The following is a 27547-nucleotide window of genomic DNA, read 5'->3' on the forward strand; positions in this document are numbered from 1 at the left end:
ATACGATACCCAGGGGAAGACACTCTTGAACTGAGTGTCCATAAGGTGTGTAACACCTATACACATCCTTTCTTTTCTGCTTATCTTCAAGGAGTACATACAACGGAGTTCAGAACACCACTTCAAATAGTCTCCTGAGACTAACGTGGACCCAAAAGTTCATTTAATTATCATCTTCCTTATGACATGACAGCACATAATTAAACATTCATCACTTATCTGTCCTGAGGATTTAAAATTCATTATTGGTATCATTGGAGGCTAGAAGTATAGCTGGAACAGTGGCAGATTGTCTCTACAAACCCTGGAAGGATGGGCAGGGAATGACAACTCACATGCAAAAGAAAATGAAAAGAAAAGCAACCAGGAGAGAGAAATAGCAAACTGTGAGAGGAAAGACAGTAGAAAAGCAGGCAGCCAGAGAACAAAATATTTCAGAGAGCTGTCTGATTTTAATTTGTCCCTTTATGTTGTTGCTGTTTTAATCTTTTAAGAAGAAAAAGCCTAAAAAAAAAAAAAAAAAAAAAAGAAGAAGAAAAAGCCTAGATGAATTGGGTTATCAAGAGAAATTATGTGTCAAGTTTCTAAATCCTTCAAAATGTTGCCACTACTGCTTTTTAAACTAAGTTACTACCCTTAGTCTAACTCCTTAGCACCTAAGAATGACCAGTCTAATCCTGGACATGAAGGAAAGAATTTATGTAATTTGGGTCTGGGTAACAGAAGAAACTAGCAGTGACTACAGAGAAGAGAAGGACTGAAACAGGTAAACTAGAGAAGGCTCAGAGTATGAGCTGTCTGGGTACCAAAGAGGAGCCATAAAGGAAGCTCGGCTGGCCACCTACTGCCATCATATCTGCACTGTACTATGAATTTGGATGGAAAACAACATGGAAACCAAAGAGTGAAATTCCTCTCACTTATCAAGTGGCAAGTTCAGAGATTATTTCTGACCCAGAAAATGCTGACTGCTTTAACACAACCAGGATATGAATTTAACACTATGTGTAAAGCCAGGCAGCTATAGTTTTATGAGTTTATTGTATGAGCTATATTATGACTTGTTAAATATGTGTTTGTATACAGTTCAATTTTTGATAGTTAAAAATTACCAAAATGTAGCAAGAACCAGTGTAATTCAGGTCCGAGTGGATTAGGAAATTACAGTCTTCTAGGCTTCACTGTGGACTCTGACAAAAAGGAGACAGTTCTCGAAAGCTGAAAATTGGGTTTTTGGGGTGAATCAAGCGACTGGCTTCTTACAGACTCCCAATGCCAATTAAGATGATGTTTCTATTCAGGTCTAATGAGTGTACATATGATGCACTTCTAATCCTTACCTGTGTCTCTTGACGCAAAACAGTATCTTCGCTCTCTTTCTCAGTTTCTTCCTTACTTGGGGTCTTAGAAATAAACTTGTTTTTGTTTACAGATTCTTCCACCAGTTTTTTTTCTGATTCTTTCATTATTTCCAGGGTCTCTTGAGTAGTGTTACTGTTAGACATCTTCTTCAATATAATACAGTACAGTAGCCTCTATGGACTCCTAAGGAAACATCAAATGCATTAAACAGGAGGTATTTATCCATACTTCACATACACACAAGACTTGCATTTCACATCTAGTCTGCAGCAGCTACCCTGTAACCAGAGAAGGGTCCTTGGATAAATGCTGACCCAGGATTAATTTCTTTCTTTCCTTTTTATTTATTTATTTTTTTAAGCTTTATTGAGGTAGGGGCGCCTGGCTGGTTCAGTCGGTGGAGTGCACGTCTCTTGATCCTGGGATTGGGAGTTCAAGCCCCATGTTGGGTGTAGAGATTACTTAAAAATAAAATATTTTTAAATTTCTTTTTTTTTTTTTTTTAAGATTTTATTTACTTGGGATCCCTGGATGGCGCAGCGGTTTGGCGCCTGCCTTTGGCCCAGGGTGCGATCCTGGAGACCCGGGATCAAATCCCATGTCGTGCTCCCGGTGCATGGAGCCTGCTTCTCTCTCTGCCTGTGTCTCTGCCTCTCTCTCTCACTCTCTCTCTCTCTGTGACTATCATAAATAAATAAAAATTAAAAAGAAAAGATTTTATTTACTTATTTGAGAGAGAGTGAGAGAGCATGAGAGGGGAGAGGGTTAGAAGTAGAAGCAGATTCCCCACTGAGCGGGGAGGCCAAAGTGGGACTTGATCCCAGGACTCCAGGATCATGACCTGAGAGCCAAAGGCAGAGGCCCAACCAACTGAATCACCCAGGTACCTCCCCCCGCAAATAAAATATTTAAAAAAAATAAAAAAATACTAAAAGGTTTACTGGGGTAAAACTTATATACAATAAATTGCATATATTTAAAATATACAATTAGATGAATTATGAAATACACATATAGTTGTGAAACCATCATCACAATCAAGATAGTGAGTACATTCATCACCTCAAAAGTTTCCTCCTGCTCTTTTGTAAGCTCTTCCTTCCCTCTCCATCCCCAGCCTACTACTGATCTGCTTTCTGTCATTACAGATTAGGTTGCATTCACTAGAATTTTATACCATACATTATCTGGATTCTTTTCCTGGGCATAATTCTGGAGATTCACCAGCTCCAGTTCTAAAGCAGTTAGTATGAGTCCACCTAGTACTTTATTTGCCCTCCTGTTCCCTACAGAAATTTGCTAACATTTTCAGCTTGAGCACTAGACTCTTCCCAGAAAGAAGAAAAACGTATTATAAAGCTCTATTCACTACCAGAGACAACCACTCTCCTTTCCCAAAGGAGAACTGCCACAGCTACCACAAACCACAACGTTACCAACTTCAAGTGTCTCCGCCACCAAAAGGCAGCAAAATCAGATGATGGTTATAGACTCTTGTTTCCTTTATCTTAAGCAAACTGAAAAAGTAAGAGAACTTGGTAGAGTAAGCTATGCTTCAGAAAGATTGGGTCTCTCTCTGAAGGAAGAGAGAATCTTTGTTTTGTTATTCACTATTTGGGTTCAGTCACTCTACTGCCTGCCAATGTTGCAGAGCTTCTGTACTGTAGGAGTAGCCAGCTCTTGATCACTTACTATGGCTACCTGGGAAATCCTGTAATGAAGTGAACACAGGAAATCCATGCACACACTCAGAAACAGAAGTTTATAGACGTTTCTCCTTACATAGGTTACAGATTGTCCTTCAATCCTGAATACTTCTCTTTTCTCTTTTCCTACTTTAAAAAGATAAGACTAGAAACCCTCCCAGACATTATATCTATTTCATGTGGCCCTAGAAACTGAGCCAAAAAAACAAATAGCAATGATTCAAAAAAACCTGTCACATCATCTATTCTTTCCTCCTTCAAATGAGTTTAAATGATAAGAGCCTGAAGCCTCCTTAAGAAGCACAGGTAATCTCATCCTGGCATAAATTAGTCTATAAGATTATTGCTTTGTTCACCTTGTGGTGACTCTTGCACAGCTGCTTAGAGACTTAGTTTGCATAGGGCTAGATAACGGCCCTTTAAAAGGCCAGAGTCATTCATACAACCATAGTCATACAATTAAATTTAAGATGACAAATACTGGAAGAAAATGACTACACGAGAAAATGGCTGATATTCTATTTCTTGATTAACTGGATCTAGTAGTACCTAGAGGATTCAATAAAAAGAGTTATAACCTATGGAGCTTTATGAATCATAAAGCTGTACATGGGAGACTGCATATATACATATTATTTATTTTTTCTCCCATGGGTAAATCAAGCACCCATTCTCTTCAGCTTGGAGTATAATAAAACTCAGCACATGCCTTGTCCGTATCTCTTAGCTGGGAAATACCAAGAGATCAGAATTGGAAGGGTTCTTAAAATGTGCCTTCATGCAATCCACCACCTCCCCCTGCTCCAACGGTCTCCCCACATTAGGACTCCTTTCTGTAAATTCCTGAGAGGGGCCTGAATGCCTCTCCTAGAAAACTCCTGGCAAGGGATCATCTCACTATTTCTTAAATAGTCTTAACTGTTACAGAGTTGCTCCCTATAATAAGCTATGCACTGTTTCAATCTTGATGCTAAATCTGTTTTCAAGTCATAAGAAATTAAGCTTACTTCTTTTACCACATAATAGACCTTCAGTATTTTTCTTTTTCAGGCTTAAATAGCCTCAAACATATTTCTCTGTCAGAAAGAGAATTGTGAGGGTTGGAGAATGGGGAAACTGGGTAAAGGTGGTCAAAAGATACCAGCTTCTAGTTAGAAGACAAGTGAGTACTGGGGATACAATGTATAACACAATGACTACAGTTAATAATACTGCTGTATGGTATATCTGAAAGTTGCTAAGAGAGTAGATCCTAAAAGTTCTAATCACAAGGAAAACCTTTTTCTTTTTAGCTATATAAATGTTAACTAAACTTACTGTGGTAATCATTTTCAGTATGCATGTATGTGATTAGGTAATACACCTTAAACTTACACAGAGCTATAGTTAACTATATCTCATTAAAAAAAAGGGGGGGGGAGAGTGGGATCCCTGGGTGGCTCAGAGGTTAAGTGTCTGCCTTCTGCTCAGGATGTGATCCTGGAGTCCCAGGATCAAGTTCCACATCGGGTTCCCTGCATGGAGCCTGCTTCTCCCTCTGCCTGTGTCTCTGCCTCTGTCTCTCATGAATAAATAAATAAAATCTTTTTTTAAAAGGGGGGGAGGGTGATATGGAAAAATATAAAGCAGCTGGGTGTTTCTTCTTCCAGGTCTCAATTACCAAATAGGTATATTCCTTCAAATCAGAATGATAACTTTGCAGTTCCTCTATACATCTAACTCAGAAAAGGGTCAACTATCTGGATACCTAGACTAACTATATAGTGTCTGAACACTGTTTCTAGCCAAAGCACTAAGGGAAAAATCAAACAAAAAAAGGTTTTTCATAATAGCCACCTGTGGAATATTGTCACATATTCCAACTGCAGTTTTAAGGAGCTACATGAGGTTTCCTTCATTCACTGGGAAACAGAAAAACTTGAGCTTTAGATTCTTAGAAACACTCATGAAACAGTGATTAATGATGCATTCCCTTTTAAGAATTTTGAAAGCCATTTCCATTTCTTAAAGTTCCTCTTTAAGAGACTACCGGCTTCTTAAAGAGCTGTATAAAATAAACTAATTCTTACTCCCAGGAAAATGTGGGAGCAGAGGAAAAGGTACCCTAGCATACCTTTTCTTACACACATACCAGTCTAGCCCAGATTTTCTTTTGGTGTTTGCCTTCCTGTAACGACATATGATTAGGGAAAGTGATCCTATCCCTGAATCCCAGAAGGTGGATCTTAATTAGCTAAATAAATGGTGGTAGTTCGTTTCCTTCTTGTGTCTGGTTTGGGGACAAGTGACTCAATCATCACCAGTGAAATATGAGGACTTCACAATGAGAGGACTTTACCAGGGAGTGGCTTCAAAGAAAGGGTATCCATTCTATTAAAAAAACAAAAAACAAAAAACAAAAAAAGCCACTAGAGAAAAAAATGGTTATCATCTTTTGCTGAAGGGAGTCTTCCGTGCAGATGATGCCTGGACTGCAATATTCTATCAACTCATGGAGGATGGTGGAAGAGCTAGGAGGATCCTAGCTGTTAGGATCAAGCTGTGCTTGATATGTGAGGTCATAAATCTTATCATCATTTAAGCTATTCTGAGTTGAGTTTACTATTTCTTTTAGCCAAAAGCATCGAGATAATCAGAAAGGGTATGTGAAAAGTGGCACTATCTGGACCAGACAGACAGGCATAGCTTTATAAGTAGAAATAACTGACACAGAGAGAGATGCGATAATCATCAGGTAAAATTTTTGGAGTACTCACACTATGTTAGGCACTATCCTAAAGTGTTTTATGTATCTCATTTAATCTTACATCAATCGTATTTGATACAAATTTTATTATCATCACTATTTTATAGATAAGTAAACAGGGGTACAGAGAAGTAAAGTAAAGGTCATACCACTGCTACATGGTAGAGCAGGACTCAAAACCAGGAAATATGGCTCTAGCACTTGCTTTGTTAACATTTATGCAATACTTCCACTAACTAAGGAGACAGATGTTCAAAGACTAGGCAGAAAATGGAAAGTCTACCAAAGATACAAAAGAATCATGGACTCTCATAATTGGAAAGGGGCTCAGAAGCTTTCTCATTTAGCTTCATCCTTCTATATCCACAGTCCTCCTCATTCAGGTTCTTGAAATCATCAATAACTCTGAAGAATGGTTGTTCTGACCCTGTTTGCATACGTCTAGAGAAGGGGAAGTCTTCTCCAGATACAAACTTTCTTTGGTGGGAAATTATAAAGAGGCAAAATTTACCTTCCTGTTATTTCCTGCCACTGGCCCCAGTTTAGTTCTCTGTATAACTCATAAAGAATAAGCTTAATCTCACTTCCATGTCAGCCCCTTACAGGAGACAACTGTATCTTACTTCTTTCTCTAAACACTCCCAGCTTAAGTCAGGTCTTCAAATCACATGGTTTTGCTCCCTTGCCATTTTGCTTCTAGGATAAAAGAAGCTATCCTCATGTTAACAATGGTTAGTTATGAAAAGTAGAGTGTTACTATTCAGAGTCAAGATCCACTGGAACATATACTGAGCTCAAAATCATATTTCTTGAGCTGAAGCTCTCTTTTGCCTTTAACTATGGCCTTTAACTATGGCCATTTCCAGTCCTGCATTTCTATGTAGAAGTCATGCATTTCCAGTCCTGCATTTCTATGTAGAAGTCTTTCCTTTCTCTTGGGGCAAAAGATTCCTGGAAACAAATTTTTCAATGCAAAAAGCAAATGTTCCAGATGAGGGACAAGACAAAGACAATTTAACAACAACAACAACAACAAAGTCTCAAGGAGCAAGAATAAAGCTAGTAGAAAAGGGCTAAAAGCAGAGAAGTAATTTCCACTCTTCCTGGTTTATTTGGTATAGAGAGGAAATGACGGGCTTGGGGCAATCAGAAGAAGAAAGGAACTATTTCATATGTAACTCGACTAGAATAAAGACATTAATGTCCCAGGAGAGCCAAGATATGTGCTTCCCTACAACCTATTTGTGTACATTGTACATTTCATCGAAGCAAACAGCACAACTTTAAGGCAGAATGTCTCCTGAGGACACTCAGTGGCTCAAAGCTGCACAGAGGAGACTGTCACAGTGGGGGGCAAGAAGAGGGAATGAGGAAATAGGATGATACAGGGGAAGATGATTAGGAGCCAAGATTTGGCAATTTTTTTTCTGGGAGAATACTGCATATTCCCCATAAATTTTTTGACTGCCAAGGTAAGTACCTTCCAGAGTACAGTGAAATTATATATCCTTCCATCAACTCACAAACAACATTCTAGGCATTAGGCCAAAAAGAATATATTATATAGGGGACACTCAGAGGCAGAAGGGTATTTTCTCCCTTTTAATCCATGGCCAAGCAGAAAAAATGTAAGCAAGAAGACAAGAGCTACAGGCTAAAAATTCTGACCTAGAGACACCTGGGTGGCTCAGCGGTTAGGCATCTGCCTTTGGCTCAGGGCGTGACCCTGGGTCCCAGGATGAAGTCCCACATTGGGCTCCTGGCATGGAGCCTGCTTCTCCCTCTGCCTGTGTCTCTGCCTCTCTCTCTCTCTCCCTCTCTGTCTTTCATGAATAAATAAATAAAATCTTTTAAAAAATAAAAATAAAAAATAAAAATTCTGACCTACCCTTTGGCAAAATTCTTGTAAACTCATCAGTCCTCTGCCAATTTGTATATCGAGTAAATTATTCCCCTTTGATACTCATATTTTTAAAACTGTTAAAAATCTAGGGGCTCAGAAAAATAGCTCAACAAATTGCTGTACGGTCATAGAATAAGGTGCTACGGGGGGTTGGGTGGGGGGAAGAATGAACTTTTGGTGTTTGCCTTCTTCTGAAGACACATGATCAGGGAACGTGATCCTCTTCCTGAGCCCTAGGAGGTGGACCTTAATTAGGTATACCAATTATGGCAACTGTTTCCTTTTTGTGACTGGTTTGGGAAGGGACAAGTGATTTAATCATTAGTAGTGAGACTAGGAGACTTTGTTGGATATGTATTGAAATACACAAAAACATGGATGGATCTCAAAACTATTATGGTAAGTAAAAGAAAGCAGAACTACCTTAAAAATACATAATTCTACTTATATGAAGTTAAAGGACAGGCAAAACTTAACTACAATGATTCAAAATCAGGAAGCACTTGCTTAGGATTTGGTGGTAAAATATTGGTATAAGGGATCCTTCAAGAGTGATGGAAATATTCTATCTTGTTTGGGGTTGTGTTTACATGGGTATATGCGACTGTCAAAACTTATTAACTGAATGCTTCAGATGTGTATTTTATTGTCTGTTATTTAAAGACATACAGACAAACACACACATAATGCTTTTAGGAGCCAAGACAATGGAGACAAAAACATCCTTACAGTTAAAATGGCAGGGTAAAAACAAAATAAAACAAGTCTGTGCTCATGCATGGTAAGGCTATTTTTACATTCTTTAACCGGAGTTAGGAGAAAAGGAAAAAGCACTAATGTTTACTAAGGACAATTATGAACCTGGTACTTTCTGCACTTCAACTCACATCCACCAAGAGTAGTTAATCACCTTTATCACCACTGAATAACAGAACCAGACCAGAACTCCGGTGTTGTCTGATTCCAGTCTACATTCTTTCTTTGACTCCGATTTATTGTTCCTACACATTACTTTATTTAATCCAAACAAAATTCATTTTTCAAATGAAGAAACTAAAGCTCGGAGGAATTAAATAACTTTCCCAAGTTAATACATGAGGGGCAAGGGCAAGATTCCAACCTGCTGTGTCTGATCCCAAAGCCAAAGTTGTACATGTCCCAAGGTGGACTTTCAAGAGTGTTCTGGGGCATGAAGTGTGGGATGAGAGGGGCCTAAACCTGAGGCCTTTCTTTAGAGAGTGTTGGTGGGGCACAAATTTTGGGGTTCAAAAATTAGGTTTCTAAATTCTCCCATCTTTCTCCTTAATCTGGGTCACCCCTCACAACTTTAAATTTTTCATAGTTTACAGAGAGTATCTTATTTGATCTTCTCAAGATATAAAATATTATTTCCATTTTTGAATAAAATAACCAACAGTAAGAAATATTAAGTGAATTGCTCAGGGCCATACAATATGTATAAGGAGGCAGAATTCAAACTCAGGTCTTCTTGATTGCAAAATCCCACGTTCTTCCCACTACCATTCTAAAAGGACAAAAACCAATAACTGCATGCCTGAAGAGGTAAAAGGCTCAACAGCCCTGGGCAGATGGGACAGGAGACCCTATTGAGTTATAAATAAGAGATATGGGTCCAATACTCCATTTTCTTCAAAGAGAGAAAGCAGAATATGGGGGAATAGAGAGTAAAGTACTTATAGAATGTGTAAGTTATGTGAGTCACTAAGTCCTTTAAGGACTTCAAGAATCAATTGTCATAGGTTTCACTAATACTAGGCCAATAAAAATAACAATAACAACAATTGTATCAATTTTCAAAATCAGGGAAGTATTAAGAAAACCATTCTGCTCTACAAAGTCAAAAGGATTCATTGGTGTATAAGGAAGGCCACAGGAGTTGACTGATGTCCAGAGCAATTCCTTAGGCAAGGTAAAGAGAGAAACAAGACTAAATGTGCTGGACATGTACCCTCTTTCTTTGTTTAATATCTGTTATGCTTGTACTTGCCCTGAAATGAGAACTACAGGTGCTTTTGATCAATGGACTGAAACGTTGGGCTTCATTATAGTTTCTCTCAGCTTCTCTACATTCTTGGCCAAAAATGCCCATTTTACTTTTGTGAGCAAAACAGAACAAACCAAATTTCCTCCTCTTTCAAGCAAAGAGCAGCAGTGGGTGGGTGCCTTTCCTTCTGCTGCTTCCATTTTCTTTAGTGTTATCACAGTAATGCCACTATGTAGAAAATATCACAGAATCTTAGGGATGGAAAGGACCTTGAAAGTTCACACTGTCTTCTCCCACGCCCTGGCAAAAGTGCTCCTAACTGAATCCAGAAAAGACATTCTGGCAAAGAAAATAAAAAAATCACAACTTACCTACTGTTCATAGCATCTCAGGATGCCTTCTATTACTAACTTAAATGGCATGCAGGTAAGTCTATCTTGCCCTACTGTGATGCCCTTAAACATCAATGCCACCGCTTGTTAGGTAGGGAGGACACCTAAGCCAACAATACAGTATTAAAAGAATATTTCAAAATATAAAATGAAATGTGAGATTGGCCAGGGAAATGAAAAAAGAACAATCTAATTTCATATGAAGGAACTGGAAACCGTTAAGAATCATTATTGTTTAAGCTTCTGCTGCAAAGGAGAGTCTGTTATTTACTCCACGATATCCAATTACCTCTTCCTTTTTTATTTTATTTATTCATGAGAGACACAGAGAAGACAGGCAGAGACATAAACAGAGGGAAAAGCAGGCTCCTTGCAGGGAGCCCAATGCGAGACTCGATCCCTGGACTGGGATCATGCCCTGAGCGGAAGGCAGATAGATGCTCAACCACTGAGCCATCCAGGCATCCCCAATTACTTCTTCCTTAATAGGACTACTGGTTTTTAGGGGGCGCCCGGGTGGCTCAGTTATTTAAGCATCTGCCTTTGGCTCAGGTCATAATCCCAGGGTCCTGGGATTGAGCCCTTGTGGACTCCCTGCTCAATAGGGAGCCTGCTCCTCCCTCTCCCTCTACCCACGGCTCACACACGCGCATTCTCTCTCTCTCTCAATTAAATAAATAAAATCTTTTTAAAAATTTACTGGTTTTTAGTTGGGTACATGGCTGCCTGGAAAAAAGCTACACATATTCCAACCTCCAGTGTAGCTAAATATGATCAAGTGACTAAGTTCTAGTCCATGAGACATAAGTAGTGTTATGAATTCAACTGTGTCCCCCTTCAAATTTGTAAGCTGAAGTCCTAACCCGTCATATCTCAGAATGTGAATGTATTTGGAGATGGGGGTCTTTAAGGAGGTGATTAAATTAAAATGAGGGTGTGGGGGGTAATCTAATTTGACCGATAGCTTTATAAGAAGAGGAAATTTAGGGGCACCTGGGTAGCTCAGTTGTTAAACATCTGTCTTCGGCTCAGGTTATGATCCCAGTGTCCTGGGATTGAGCCCCACATTGGGCTCCCCTGCTCTGTGGGGAGTCTGCTTCTCCCTCTCTCTCTGCCTGCGGCTCCCAATGCTTATGCTCTCTGTCAAATAAATAAATAAAATATTTTAAAAAAAGAAGAAGAGGACATTTAGACACACGAAGAGACATCAGAGATACATGGGCAGAGGAAAAACCGTGATGATATAAGAAGGTGGCCACTTGCAAGCCTAGGAGAGAGACTTCTGGAGAAATCAAATCTACCAATACCTTGATTGTGGATATCTAGCCTCTAGAACTGAGAAAATAGATTTCAGTTGTTTAAGCCATCCAGTCTGTGGTAATTTGTTATGGTAACTGTACGAAATTAATCCAAGTAGTAAATACAACTTCTATGAAGTAGCCTTAGAGGAAGAGGGTAGCCCTTCTTTATTTATTCTTAATTCCTGCTGGCTTAAATGTAGAGGCATTTAAGTCCCCATCTGGGACTGTGAGATGATACTAGGATTGAAAACTATAGATCATGAGGCAACAGACAAAAGAAATCCGGATCTTTGACTAGAATATTCCCAAACTGGACTATCTCTAGATTTCCTGATTGTGAGAAAAATACACTTTACTCTTATTAAAGATATATTTAGGTATGTGCATGTGCACACAACACACAAAGTAATTCTGATAAAAACAGTAATTCCTCAATTTCTAAAAGCAAGAATCCTGCAGCAACACTCTGAAGCTTACATGTACTTGGAAGGGAAGAAGTAAAATTAGAAAAAGTTGGCCATTTAAAAAAAAAATTCTATTTTTAAGTAATCTCTACAGCCAACATAGGGCTTGAACTCATAACCCCAATGTGAAGGGTCGCATGCTCTACTAACTGAGCCAGCCAGAGACTCCAAAAGTTGGCATTTTATGAAGAATATAAGAGCATCACCCTTGTGCTTTAATACTAATTCCTTCCTGCTGCAAGGAAAAGGCTGAAAATAATAGGGTGAGTTAGGGGCAGCGCCCATCAAAATAAAGATCATTCAATCTCCAGAGTGTAGAATGGAGCAAGCATGCTGTAGTGGATAAATCTATGAACTTTATAGTTTGACATGAATTTGGCTACGAGAGTCCTGTTTCCACAACTTAGTAATCACGCTACTGAGCCTCAGCCTCCTCATTCGTAAGATTAGCATGATACGTACCTCACAAAGCCATTGAAAAAACATGTGAGATAACAAATGCGATGTTCCTGCACACACAGATGCTCAGCAAATGTTATTCCACATTAAAGAAGGGAGGGAACGATAACTGAGAGACCTCTTTCCCTTGCTGTTCACTGGTACTTTTTTCTCATACAAATGAACATATTTCCACTCAGAATTGGCATCTTGGATACATTCTTTTCCCAATCAGTACAGAAGCCATGTTATCCTGTATAGAGGAGATTCTTATCTATTTTAATGTTAAGTAGACAGTAAAAGACTGCAAAAAAAAAAGAAGGAAAATTTTATTTACCCGTTTCTGTTGGCTTCGTATTTTCCTTGGTACTTTGATATGTTAAGAACTGTGTGTGTGTTTTTTTTTTTTTTTAAAGTCAATTTAGGTAAATGCTCTTCCAAAAGAAAGAATTCCAATGTTTTGATATAGCTGCAGGTGTAGGCCCAAAGCAACACATCAATCACTGAAGGGTGGCCAGCTCTGCAGACTGTGACCCATGATGGCTGGTCAGATGTACCCAATGTTGGATGACACAGACCCTTAGGAGCCCTCTCTTCTGGAATGCTTATCACTCAGCACTCTGTTGTGTGCACAGAGCTAGACACTTTACAAGCAGGTATTATTGTTCCTTTTTTATGGAAGAATGAACTGAAGATCAAAGTGATCAGAGAGCAAATCTCACGGACTCTAATTTCAAAGTACATCCAAAATCTGATCACTTCTCACACGTCTGCTGCTACCACGCTGGTCCAAGCTGCCATCTTTCTCAGTGGAATGATTATAATAATTTTCTAACTGGTCTCTTACTTCCAATCTTGCTCCCCTACAGTATTTTCTAAACGCAGCAGCCAGAGTGATTGTGAAAAAACATTTCAGATCATGTTACACCTTTGCTTAAAACCATCCAACGGCTCCCCATCTCACTCAGAGCAAAAGCCAAAGTTCTTAAAATGACCTACAAAACTTAAATAATCTACTACCAGTTGGCCCTCTGACCCCATCCTTACTACTGCCTGACCCTGAACCCCACTTTTGCAGGTCCAGCCATACTAGCTCCTCCCTATGCCCTAATCCCACTTTACTGATTATTTTTGCTGTTCGTTCCTTCAGCCTGGAGTGATCGTTTTCCAGATAACAGCATTGCTTGCTTAGTCTCTTCAGGTCTTTACTGAAATGCCATCTCAGTGAGCCTTTCTCTGGTCACAATAACTAAAATTACAGGGCAGCCCAAGTGGCTCAGCGGTTTGGTGCCACCTTCAGCCCACGGCGTGGTCCTGGAGACCCGGGATCGAGTCCCACGTCAGGCTCCCTGCATGGAGCCTGCTTCTCCCTCTGCCTCTCTCTCTGTGTCTTTCATGAATAAATAAATAAAATATTTTTAAAAACCTAAAATTACAAAACCCCAAATACTTCTTATCCGACTCCCCTAAGGTCTCCTCAACAAAAAGTTATTTAATTAGACACCAAACAAACTTTTTGCTTTTCTTTGCGTAACAGATAAATCTGAAGTTTGTTTTCTTCCTCTGACACAGAAAGCAACAGTATAATGAAAAGTTCACATATCATTCAAAGAGATGCAAATACCTCAAAAGAGGAGAACAAATTCATGGACCTCTTTAGGTCTCTTTCAGTCCTTTATTTTATTTTTTTTTTTTTTTAAATTTTATTTATTTATGATAGTCACATAGAGAGAGAGAGAGAGAGGCAGAGACACAGGCAGAGGGAGAAGCAGGCTCCATGCACCGGGAGCCCGATGTGGGATTCGATCCCGGGTCTCCAGGATCGCGCCCTGGGCCAAAGGCAGGCGCCAAACCGCTGCGCCACCCAGGGATCCCTCTTTCAGTCCTTTAAATCTGTAAATAGTCAAGTATGGAAGCACTACAGGAGAGGAGAACAAGACCTACCATACTTTCTCAATTATCTTTGATGTAAAATGTAAGAAGAGGAACACAGTATTCTTCTTTCATTTATAAGATCTAGAGGGGGAATTTTCTTGGTATGAATGACTCACTCTCATTCTCCAAAGCAATAGGTACAGGAGAAAATACATGCCATGATCTACTATAACAAGGAACTATATAACATTGAGCTGAGTGAAATCTCCCAGACCTACGTCAATCAAGCTAGGAAAGTGAAGATGGAAAACACAGAAGCAACTCCCAGCTAATTCTCTAATTCTGCACAAATAGAGTGCCAATATAACACTGATAGGGATCTACCATGTTACCGTATCAGAGCAGAAGAGAACAAGGAAAAAGCAAGTAAGAAAAAAGTTGTCAATTTCGGACTCAGCTTTTAAAGCTAAAAATAATAAAGGCACCTCAAGATATAAAGACAAATTTCCTCTGGTATAGAAGGCCAGAGTTTCACTTAGAGCTGGCCTAAGTTCAATTATTCAGCAGCAGCTTGATTCACAAATAGGTGATAGGTGTTGCCCACCATATTTTCTTCCAATCAAATCATATGAAGAATATAATGTATCATTACAGTGTTTATATTAAGCTGCAAATTTTCAAAGAGAAGAAAAAAACACCTTATACCATTCTTGAAACATTTTATTTCCCAGCTCTATATACAGTTATGGTGTTAATGTCATATATCATTGAATACATGAATTCTGCAAGGTTAAATGATGATGTGTTTATGTTCTATCTGCTCATTGGTCCCCAGGTCAGCCAATCTGATCCAGGACTCCATGGCAACAGGCTCTATCACTAAGAGCTACAAGACAAGATTTCCTTCTGCCTTTTTTTTTTTTTAAATAAAGCATTTTCCACAGAAACTGCTGCAAATACTGTCAAAAAATAGTCTCTACAGACAAATAAGAAACTCTGCCATTCTGATACGCTAAAAATGAATAGTGGGGAGAAAGAATGAATAGCAATGACAATGAATCTATGCAAATAATAAGGGATCCCAAAAACTCCAGAAATTTTCCCTTGTTTAATTTCAGTAGAGAAATTCAGGGATCCTTGAACTGTGAAAAACCTACACCAAGATAAATTGAGGATTAGTATTAAGGAGTGCTGCCCAGCTGAAATTATGGTATTGAAGATTCTGATGCCACAACACACAGGGAGAGCTAAAAGCTTTAACTTAAGACAGCTAACCTTTTCACATAATTTTTTTTGAACTGTTAAAATAAGCCTCAAAACTTATAGATCTCAAGTCCTTATTTTCCATATTTTGCAAATCACAGCTCATACAGTCCTTCAAATTCTATATGTCTGTCTTCTTCTCTATATTCCCAGCCCCTACCACCCTCCACTATGCTTAAAGGAAAAAACTGCCATGTCCAAATGAGGAAATAATACATTTTCTCTTCACGTACCATATGCCCCCATTCCTTCTCCCTCAGCTATAGACTTCCTTGAAGCAAAGAGGAAACAAGATAATTACAAACTAGATAAGGAGACTAGACTGAAACAACCCATCATTCTCCTCAGTGGTGCTCATTAAAATTCTAAAATCCACCTAACATATTACAAGGTATTCTGCTTTCCTGGCATGCTTTTCACCAATAACTGATACAATATCTCCGGATGCAACAAGCAACTTTGGTCCCCACCTTGTGGTATATGGTGGTAAGTGAACGCTGAGAAGTAGAATCTGAACAGTCAAGGGTCAAAATTAGCTTGGAAATTCTGCATTTTCATCTGGCTCATTTTTGTTTTGTTTTAGTTGTGCTAAATACACACGACATAAAAATTATCATTTTATTCATTTTTAAGTATATAGTTCAGTAGCATGAAGTACATTTGTATTATCGTGCATTATAGGAGACTGGTTTCAGACACAAAAGCCACAGCAAGACACCACAATCATTCTTTCTGTGACTAATAAACATGTATTTCTTGTACAAGTCACTTATTATTAATAAGGATAGCTTATGAAGAACACTCAAATGATAAAAAAAATCTGACACTAATGCCCACTAAAAATAGCCACCTACATGTATATTTCCAGTATGTTTTTTACATGCTGAATACAGTTTCTTACATGCACATCTCAGTTCCCAAATAAGTCCAAAGTAGATGGAAGTCTACATCTCTTTTGTCAGCACTGAGTTCCAACGGACCCATAAGAGCAGACTAACATGAGAAGCAATAGACAGAGTTCCAGAAATTCCTAGAACAGAAAAAATGTTTCCTGTTACACTGTTTCAAATTTCCCAAGAATTAAAGAGATATTAAGGTTGTTAAGGAGACAACCCAGAAAAGAGGTAAAATGTAACTTGTCATGGGAATCATAAATAATATCAAAAATAAAAAAAGAAATCACTGCCAAAAGAAAAAAAAAATCACTCCTAGGTTTCTCTTTACATCAGTTTCCTTTATACCTTCATAACAGAAAACCCAAACATTTTACTCCAGTCCTACAACTCTCCCCGCCTTTTTTTTAAGATCCTGGGCCAGTACATATAGAAACACAGCATATTTACTGACCTCAGAAGCACAAGAAGTTGCATGAATAGGCTATTTTCTTAGTATGACCGCCCTGGGCTCTGGTCAAAGGAAGCCATCTTCCTCAATTTCCAACAACAGCCATAGCAGCTCTCATTTATTGTGTACCTACTGTGTTCCAAACACTATACTCAGGAATTTATATAAGTTACCACATTTATCTTCACTTTAACACAGTCTGAAAATTTACTTTCAGGTACTAACAGTAAGGATTAAATATTTTTCATCCTCATTTTAAGATCAGAAAGTATTATAAACTTTATACTTACAGAAAACACACAAAAAGAAAAGAAAAATCAACCATAATCTATAATTAAGAGATAAGTTCTATTAATAACTGTTTTCAGATAAATTTTTCTAAATTTTGTTTCCATATTTGTATGGAATTCATATCCACATTGTATATATTTCCATATCTAAATATTTTTATATAGTATACTTTATACAGAACATCTTTATACTATGATTTCTCTTACTACTAAAACTGTGACCACCCCCAAAACCAACTGTAACCATTTTCTCTATTATTACTTTTAAGTTATTTTAATAGCTATCTAATATTCCACTATATATAGTTATCATAATTTTTAAAATTTCATTTTTAACTAATCTCTACACCCAAAGTGGAGCTCAAACTCACAACCCCAAGATTAAGAGTGGCATGCTCTAACTGACTGAGCCAGCCAGTACACCACATGTACCATAATTTTTAACCATTTCCCTACTATTGGATAGTTAGGATGCTGTTAATTTTTATAATAAAATAATGCTGTGATGAATATCTTTATACTTAAAACTTTATTCATATTTCTTATCAATTCCCTAGAATAAATACATTCATGAGTTTTGGAGGTAAAAAATTTCTTCCTTAGTTCACTCCAGTTAGTAGAAGCAAGGATAGCCACACTATGTAATTATAGCGCTTTTCAACTGTTCCTCCAGGAACATATAATGCCCATTTAGCACATCCTATGACAGTGCCTGGACTTTAAGTTAGATATTTACCCAGTCGTGCTTTTTACTTTTCTTCAACTCATGCCCCATTTTAGTAATATTAAATCTCCTCTCCTATATATTCCACTAGAAAAGATATATACCCTGTATTCTTTTTTTTTTTAATTTTTTAATTTTTATTTATTTATGATAGTCACAGAGAGAGAGAGAGGCAGAGACACAGGCAGAGGGAGAAGCAGGCTCCATGCACCGGGAGCCCGACGTGGGATTCGATCCCGGGTCTCCAGGATCGCGCCCTGGGCCAAAGGCAGGCGCCAAACCGCTGCGCCACCCAGGGATCCCTACCCTGTATTCTTTTAGACTCACTGGCCTAAGAAAATTAATAGGGAAGAAAAGGGGTGTCTGACTAGCTGAATTGGTTAAGGTTGATATCAGCTGAGGTCACGATCTCAGAGTTGTGAAATAGAGCCCTGTGTCAGGCTCTGTGATAGGAGGGGAGCCTGCTTAAGATTCATTCTCTCTCTCTCTCTCTCTCTCTCTCCCTCTCCCTCTGTCCCCTCACCCCAAAAAAGGGAGGAAAGGATAAGAAGTCACACAGGGAAATATTCTCTTTCATGTTAATGTTTTATACCACCTATTAGCTCCTGTGAGTACATCTAGATATTAGAGAGAGGTCCAAAAGATGAAGCTTCAAAAACCACAAAAGAAAAACTCTCTAAGTCTTTAATATGAAACTATAAGAAAGTAAAAGGGAATAGAGACATTGAATATCTCAGTATTTGTTTGTAATTTGACATTTGGTCAATTTAAGATCTTAGATTTTTTTTTTAAAGTGAGTTCTATGCCCAACATGGGTCTTGAATTCATGACATGAGATCAAGAGTTACATGCTCGACTGACTGAGCCAGCTAGGCACCTCAGATCCTAGAGTTTTTAAGCTTGTGAATTTAAGGATTCTTTCTATTTAGTGCTTTATATAAATCTTACACTCTCATAAATATATGGAGGCGGAATACTACTTCATCAACTCAGAGAAAGCAGAGGATACAAAGTTTCAGAGGTGGACAATAAAGGCAAGTGTCCTAAGATTTTTTTTTTTAAGTACATCAGAACCAACAGTACAAAGTAAACACAAAACAAAAAATAAAAAAAGCAACCAACCATCATCTACAGAAGTCAAAAGATGAATGATGGCCAAGGAAAGAAAAAGAGAGCTATTAATCTGACTTAAAACGTTCAATTTGGCCTCAAGTAATAAGTATCAAATTAGAGAAGATACTTCCTAAAAGGATCAACTGTGTTAATTTTAACCTTAAATATTTAGATTATATTTAAATTATATTATAGTCTTTTAAAAAAACTCAGTATCCAAAAAAAAAAAAAAAAAAAAAAAAAAAAAAAAACCTCAGTATCCTAAATGGCTTTAAAATCACTTCTAGCTTCCTCAAAAAAATACTATCCTACATGGCTTTAAAATCACTTCTAGGGATCCCTGGGTGGCGCAGCGGTTTGGTGCCTGCCTTTGGCCCAGGGCGCGATCCTGGAGACCCGGGATCGAATCCCACGTCAGGCTCCCGGTGCATGGAGCCTGCTTCTCCCTCTGCCTATGTCTCTGCCTCTCTCTCTCTCTCTCTCTCTGTGTGACTATCATAAATAAATAAAAAAAATTTAAAAAAAATCACTTCTAGCTTCCTCAAAAAATACTGGTGATCTTAAGATATAAATGGTACATCCCTGTTTAATTTCTAAACATTATTAATGGCTAATGCTAAGTAAGCTTTAAAGATGACCAGGAACTATCTTAAAGGCTTTACATGCATTAACTCTTTTAAGCCTTAAAACAACCCTAAGAAGTGGATACTGTTATTCTCTTCATTTCATATATTTTACATATGTAGAAAAGGAGAGGTTAAGCAATATGTCCAAGGTCAGAGAACCAGCAATTGGCATAGCTGGGATTTGAGCTCAGGCAGCCTAAATCCAGAGTCCAAGCATTTAAACACATACCTTTAAAAAAGAAAAAAGAAAAAAAAAAAAAAAAAAAGCTCCTGACAGGCTTGGGAGTCAGTAGGATAGGAGAGAACATCCGAGAAAAATACGTATAAAGTTTTAGGCACAGAAATAGTCTCTATCAATTTTGCCAGCAAGTTCTTTCAACATATATCACATTTTACATTACCCCAAATAGGGTGACAGTAGACACCTTTTGCAAAAGCAGTTCTTGACCTATTCCTCCCCCTTTAAAAAAAGAAAAAGTGAGAAAAGAAAGGAAGGATAAAAAGAAACTGAAATCTTACTTCTCCAATACCTTTCAACAGCTTTTCTTGCCTTGACCTTTTCCAAAACCTTGATAGTTAGAAAACAAAGATGAAAAAGAAGGCACTTTCACTAGAAACAAAAAGATCTCTTAGTAATTTTTCCACTGCTAATGACTGAAACATTTAAGAAAGACTTAGGTAGATCCCACCCACTCCCAAATGGAAGAGAAACCAAGTTAACGAAACCGTCATCTTTTAATTTCACAGCAGTTTTCTTCCCCCTCTATGGCTATTCCTGTCCTCCCTGCAGACGGGGAACTGCTCCCAATGACGTCAGAGCAGTCTCCCAGCAACGATTAATAAGGGCTGTCCACCACAGGGGTTTCCTGAAAAGCTAGCAAGAAATTATCCACATATTTGTTGCAATACGGAGATGCAAGGATGTGGTGGAATTTCTCTTTTAGCTCCAATGTCTGGCAAACTTCAAAATAAGTTATTTTTCTAGAATGCTCTAAGTTTACCCTAGGATTATCTTTCTTCTTCTCCCCCACTTCTCTCCAAATAAAATTTTAATTTTGTTAGTTTGAAATATTTATGTCTCTATAGTAATTTGATAATATGGATATATTTGAACTACCATAAAAAATAGGACTGAATATAAGTCTAGCAGACATTACTCTTTTCACTTTATACACAGAACTTAGAATAAACGAAAAGCACAGAACAGAAAAGAATTTCAGGACAGAAAACAAGCCAGCAAGTTCTTAAAGGTTCTTTTCCACATGTTACCCAAACACATCCAGACAGGCAAACCTGAAATTTTCCTGGGCTCTAGTCTACTGGATTTTTTACACTGACCTCTGCAGGCAGCCCTCCAGAGATCAGTGGTATTAAAATGGAGTTGCATAAAAAAGAACTAGAAGCTCAGATACTTAATCCTGAAAAGGGTAAGTTAGATTCATACCCAAGAAGGTATCTGACAATTTCTTCCTAAAACTTTGCTTTAGCTCCATACATTCAAAATGAGACTTTCAGTCTAACTACAGAGGCAAGAAATTTCATCCAACTACCCATTTTTGAAGTCTGAGAAACAGCATACAAACTGCCTGCCGAGGACCAGTGCCAATAAGGTAGAAAAATTCCAAATTCTAATGCTCAACCTAGAATTACTCATGGATGCTAGGTTCCAGAAACCTGCTTATGAGCCCTTTCGCATTCCATATTTTAAAAAAGCAATTAGGTAAAATTCAATAGCAGCAGGACATATAGGGTTAATTCAGGCACTATGCTTCAGCAGTCCCTACTTTGGCCCCAATCTATTCTAAAAGGAAACAAACAAATAGCATTGCTATCCTTAACAACATCCCATTTTGGCTTCCGCTCTGTTCAGTAGAACCCAGTTATCATCAAGGCATAGATGGGAGAACGCACCGCTTCCGATGGATTTTCTTCTTCTTTCTCTCTATCCCCTCCCTCTCAGAAGAAAAAAGACTGCAAACAAAATCACTACGTCACTGGAGGCAGAGGGAATCCCATCTCCGCACTCTTTAGAAACCAAGGCCAGCAAACAAAAATAAGCCAATTACAAGAAACAAGTAATCCAAAATAAGAAGCAATAAACCCACAGGAAATTCTTATGATAAAGCTCAATATGTCAAAAGGCACGTTTCAGTAAAAAGGCTGAACAAATTCTTCCTAGATGTTCATAATCAAAAAAAAGGTTCCTAGACACAGCAAAGGCGACATATTTCTTATCTTCACAGTTAAAGACTAGGGGGCAGTTACATAAAGACATAGGACACAGAGACATATTCACCAGCCGGGTGTGGATAGCTGTGGAATGACACAGTGAAGGATATTTATAGGGGATTCCCTGCTTCCTGCAATGTGCGTCAACAGCATCACCAAAGGAACAGAAATCACCACTATTCTCATAAGCTAAATCTGAATGAAGCATCACTTGAAATAGCCATGAAAGAGGTAGAATCTGAATACAATGAAAGTTCTGGCAAACCTAATTTTTAAAACATTTTAAAGGTAAAAATCAGCAAATGAAAATGCCCACAAAACTCAACATTTGGTAATTCTCTAATTTCCTAGTGTATTATACAGTTAAATTGACCAAGATAAAAAAAGGTATCTATTTCTCTAGCTTCTTCCCTACCCAGTCTATGGAGTTCAAGGACTTTTATATAAAGAAAAAAAATTATCCAAAACTCACCCCAGATGGATCTGCACTTAAACCAACAGCAAGCTCACATTATTAATGGAGACCTCATTGTAAGATCTGTTCTGCCGGAATTTTGCAGGAAGAAATTTCTTCTGGGAAACCTGTGCCTCTTCCCTCGCCCACGGTACCCTCCCGCCCCCTTCACCCTTGAATGAAATGCTACTGATCCTTGCTGCTGCGTCTCCAGCAGGCTAATTGCTCCGACAAGCAGCTCTGAAGCAGACCACGGCCCAGCTGTTCAAAGAGATGTCACCTAGAGCTCTGCCAACAGTCACACCTCACACGCGCGCGCGCGCGCGCACACACACACACACACACACACACACACAGAGGCAGGCTGCAAGAGCATCCCCTCCCAACTCCTCTTTTCGCTCTCATTCAAGCACTTCGGTGACATGCCTGCCTCCACACTGCTCTGAGGATAGCTTTTAAAGACACAGCAGCAGTTCCTTCCTGCTGCATATGTAGAGATGCCAAAATAAAGTCTTATTAAATAAGAATAATGAGTTGCAGATATGTATGGAGTTGGAAGTTCACTTTTAAATCTACTTTACCTTTTTCTCACCTGTAAAATGACTAAGGACAGAGCAATGGTCTTTGCTTAAAAGCTACTAGGCTAGACTTCAGAAATAAAGACAAAACCTAGAAACAGAGGATTTTCTTTCCAGTGAGCTATATTTGTCAAATCATTTTCCACTTGGGGGAAGAAGGTAGGCAACACAGAATACTAGTAGCTATCTGTTCCTCCTTCCATATGTGTCTCCAAAAGGATGGAAGAAGAGATTTTGGCTATAAAATGGGAGAATGAGGAAACTGTGAAGGCATTTTACTGATAAAACTGATGAAAAAGGATAAGAATAGAGTGTAAGAATGTGGATGAGGATAAATAACAAAAAGGAGATAACAAAAAGGAAGTGGTACAAAAGACACCTGAAAAAAAGAGTAATGGCTCTGGGGCACCTTGGTGGCTCAGTCGGTTAAACATGACTCTTGGTTTCTTGGGATCCCTGGGTGGCGCAGCAGTTTGGCGCCTGCCTTTGGCTCAGGGCGCGATCCTGGAGACCCGGGATCGAATCCCACGTCGGGCTCCCGATGCATGGAGCCTGCTTCTCCCTCTGCCTGTGTCTCTGCCTCTCTCTCTCTCTCTCTCTCTGTGACTATCATAAATAAATTTAAAAAATTAAAAAAAAAATCTTTAAAAACAAGACTCTTGGTTTCAGCTCAGGTCATGAATTCAGGATCTTGGGATGGAGCCCTTCTCCAGCTCCTGGCTCTGCACTCAGGAGGGAGTCTGCTTGTCCCCCTCCCTCTGTTCCTCCCCCCCACTAGTGCTCTTTTTCTAAAAATAAATAAATAAAAATCTTTAAAAAGAAAAAGTATGCATGGCTCCAAGACAGAAGACATGTAAGTGACCTCAGGTCCTGATTTTTAAGAGCCCAAGGAAAGGTTGTAATAATCTCTATTGCTACAGGAACTAATGGACAGTACAAGTGGTACAAGGTCTTCAGTAGCACAAAATAATATATGGGTTGAGTCTAGGCATCCCAAGGAAAACAATAAAATCTGTCACAAAGACAACTAGTCATTCATTCAAAAATATATTTGTTGTGTGCCTGTGTTCTTACTATGGGCCAGACTCTATGATAAGCTCTAGGAATATGAGATAGATTCATTAAGGGTCAAACAGGAAAAAAAAAAAAAAGATCTAGCTTTTACTCTGAAAGAGATGAGAGATGATTAGGGGGTTAGAAAGCTGATCCTGAATGGCCAGAGACCATTGACAGAAATCTGGCTTTTACATTTAAAGAGGCAATCTCACTTGAGAGGCCACTGGGGGTTCTTAACCAGAGGAATGGCATGTTTTTGACCTACATTTCTTTTTTGCTTCCAAATTTTTGAGAAATTTCTAACATACAGAGAATTTGCAAAACTAGTACAATAGCTACCTAGATTCATATACAGGTTTAGTATATATGTGTGTATACATCCATGTATGCAATTTTTTTCAGAGATATTTGATATGTTTTCATAATGACCTTTTACACATTAAATAATTCAGCATGTATCTCCTAAGAAAGCCACTCTGAACTATGAAATAACCAATGGTCAAGTCCCAGATGGGTTAATGGTTAGTGCACCTGCCAAAAAATCTAAATAGCACTGCAAAAGCTTAGAAAACTCAAATGAAAAAAAAAAAAAAAAAAGAAAAAAAAAAAAGAAAACTCAAATGACTTTGAAATCACCATACACTGAAGGCTGGACAGAACCTGCAAGCTGAAACTAACCAGTTCAGATATGTGCTAAAATAAAAGTCAATGTTCACCATGGCATTTAAACCAGACCCAGAACCTTGTAACATAATATTCGTATTTTCCAGGATACAATTCAAAAATTACTTGGCATACAAAAAGCAAAGCAAAGCAAAGCAAAGCAAAGCAAAGCAAAGAAAAGAAAGAAGAAAGAAAGGAGAGAGAGAGAGAGAGAGAGAGAGAGAAAGAAAGAAAGAAAGAAAGAAAGAAAGAAAGAAAGAAAGAAAGAATGAATTTCAATTTGCATAGGAAAAGAGAGGACCAGATATAACACTGAGATGACACAAATATAGGAAATCTGACCTCTATTAAAATAGCTATTATAAAAATGCTCCAACAGCTGCATAAAATGTGTAGACAAATCACTATGTTGTACACTTCACACTAATGTAACACTGTGTGTCAACTACACTTAAATTAAAAAAAAAAAAAGTATTCAGGGCAGCTGGGTGGCTCAGTGGTTGAGCAACTGCCTTTAGCTCAGGTCATGATCCTGGGGTCCTGGGACTGAGTCCCACATCAGGCTCCCTATGGGAGCCTGCTTCTCCCTATGCCTATGTCTCTGCCTCTCTGTGTGTTTCTCATGAATGGATAACTAAATTCTCTTAAAAAATTTTTTTTCAAAAAGACTTTGTAGAGCTAGAAAGATAATCTGTCACCTGACAATTATGTTTAAGCATAATAAATGCCTATATTGACCTAATAATACCTAATATCCCTATCCATGATTGAAACAGTAACTTTCTTCTATTAAAAAAGAAAAGTAAGTCTTTCTCTAAATAATTAGGGAAATATTCTTGAAACTAATAGCAAGATAGAATATTTTAAGAAAAAATAGAGGATATAAAGAAGAACCAAATGGAAATTCTAGAACTGAAAAATATAACAACCAAAATATAAATACTTCATGGTTTCAGTAGCAGAACAGAAATGACAGAAGAATCCAGTTAATTTTCAGAAAGATCAAATTCAAACTGAATACAGATAAAATTGAAGACAGGTCAAATCTCAACAGCAAGATCAAATAGAAATCAACATCAAGGGATCCCTGGGTGGCGCAGCGGTTTGGCGCCTGCCTTTGGCCCAGGGCGCGATCCTGGAGACCCGGGATCGAATCCCACATCAGGCTCCTGGTGCATGGAGCCTGCTTCTCCCTCTGCCTGTGTCTCTGCCTCTCTCTCTCTGTGACTATCATAAATAAATAAAAATTAAAAAAAAAAAAGAAATTAACATCAAATGTGAACAATAAAGAGAAAAAACACGGGAGGAAATACAAAGAACAAATCATCAAAGATCTGTAGGGCAATACCAAAATATCTAATTTTGGGCCATCAATATCCTAAAAGGAGAGAAGAAACAGAGTCCAGTGAAATATGTGAAGAAATAATGATTAAAAACTTTACAAATTTGACAGAAGACATAAACATATATAGAGTCAAGAAGCTCAGCAATTCATAAATACAATAAGTAAAACAAAATCCACTCCTGGAGTCATAATAATCTCACAGCTAAAAACTAAAGACAAAGAAAAAAATAAATCTTGAAAGCAAAGCAAGGAGAGAAAAATGATGTGTTACCCTATTAAGGAAACAATGATCTGAATGCCTTTATATTTCTCATCAGAAAGGGGACTAGAAGGAAATAAAACAACATTTTTAAAGTGCTGAAAGGAAATACAGCTTTCTATATCCAGAAAAAAATATTCTTCAGGACTGAAGAGGACATAAAGATTTTCTCATGGGATACCTGGTGGCTCATCGGTTGAGCATCTGCCTTTGGTTCAGGGAGTGATCCCCTTTGCCTATGTCTCTGCCTCTCTCTCTCTCTCTTTCTCTGTCTCTCATGAATAAATGAATAAAATCTTTAAAAAAAAAAAAAACTTTCTTAGACAAGGGAAAACTAAGAAAATTCATTGCTAACAGATCTATTCTAAAAGAATGGCCAAAAGAAAGTTCTTCAGAAAGATGAGGAATAAAAAAAAAAAAAAAAAAGAAAGATGAGGAATAATACAACTAATCTTGGAACACCATTAACAAAGAAAAATATAAATGCTAAATATTTCATTACATATAATACATTTTTCTCCTCTTGAATTCTTTGAAGTGAAATGTTTGATGCTTGCAAACAAAAAAATGTACGATGATTTAACGGAATTTTCACTGCATGTCAATAAATGTTATAGATAGGACAACTATAACATTAAGGGGAGATAGTACAGGAACCCATATGGTGGTAAGGTTTCAACATTCTACCTAAAATGGCAAAGTATTAATTCTAAGTACACCATTAAAAGTTAGGTGTGGGGACGCCTGGGTGATTCAGTGGTTGAGGACCTGCTTTTGGCTTAGGTCGTGATCTTGGGGTCCTGGGATTGAGTCCCACATTGGGTTCCCCACGGGGTGCCTGCTTCTCCCTCTGCCTATGTCTCTGCCTCTCTCTTTGTGTCTCTCATAAATAAATAAATAAATAAATAAATAAATAATAAATAAATAAATAAATAATCTTAAAAAAAAGTGAGGTGTGTGTATTGAGAAAAAGAGATGCCTAGAGCAACCAATAAAATCTACATAAAAAGGTACAGTCAAAATCTAATAGATGAATTTAAATGATTAAAATAGAGTATCACAAAAGGTTCAAATGACTGAAAAGGTAGGAAAAGGATATCATAAGAGGATTAAAAATAGGAAGAACAAAAAAACAGTAAGATAGCAGACTTAAATCTAAACATATCAAAAATTACATTAAATGTAAATGGTCTAAAAATGCCAATTAAAAGACAGGTTGTTCAGAGATGCCTGGGTAGCTCAGTTGGTTAGGCATCTGCCTTCGGCTCAGGTCATGATCTCAGGATCCTAGGATGGAGCCCTGCCTTGGGTTCCCTGCTCAGCAGGGAGACTGCCTCCCCTTTCCCACCCCTTACCCTGTTTGTGTGCACTCTTTTTCAAATAAATAATTAAAATCTTTGATTTTTTAAAA

At 38.0% G+C, this 27547-nt stretch overlaps 1 protein-coding gene across 36 annotated transcripts in view; it reads right to left on the bottom strand.

Moving 5' to 3' along the window:
• Positions 1–27547, bottom strand: part of R3HDM2 (R3H domain containing 2) — a 166556-nt gene that overhangs the window by 44868 nt on the left and 94141 nt on the right. For 34 of the 36 annotated variants that reach the window (XM_035696357.2, XM_035696354.2, XM_035696358.2 and 31 more), the window contains one exon: positions 1341–1545. In XM_035696357.2, coding sequence (XP_035552250.2) covers positions 1341–1505 — 165 coding nt within the window. In that variant the 5' untranslated portion in view covers positions 1506–1545. Of the gene's footprint in view, positions 1–1340; positions 1546–16356; positions 16486–22253; positions 22521–27547 lie in introns of those variants that run through there. The other 2 variants (XM_035696362.2, XM_035696346.2) reach the window with 2 other exon arrangements.

Source organism: Canis lupus, chromosome 10 (assembly GCF_003254725.2).
Source record: "Canis lupus dingo isolate Sandy chromosome 10, ASM325472v2, whole genome shotgun sequence".
In the NCBI taxonomy this organism is placed as follows: Eukaryota; Metazoa; Chordata; class Mammalia; order Carnivora; family Canidae; genus Canis; species Canis lupus.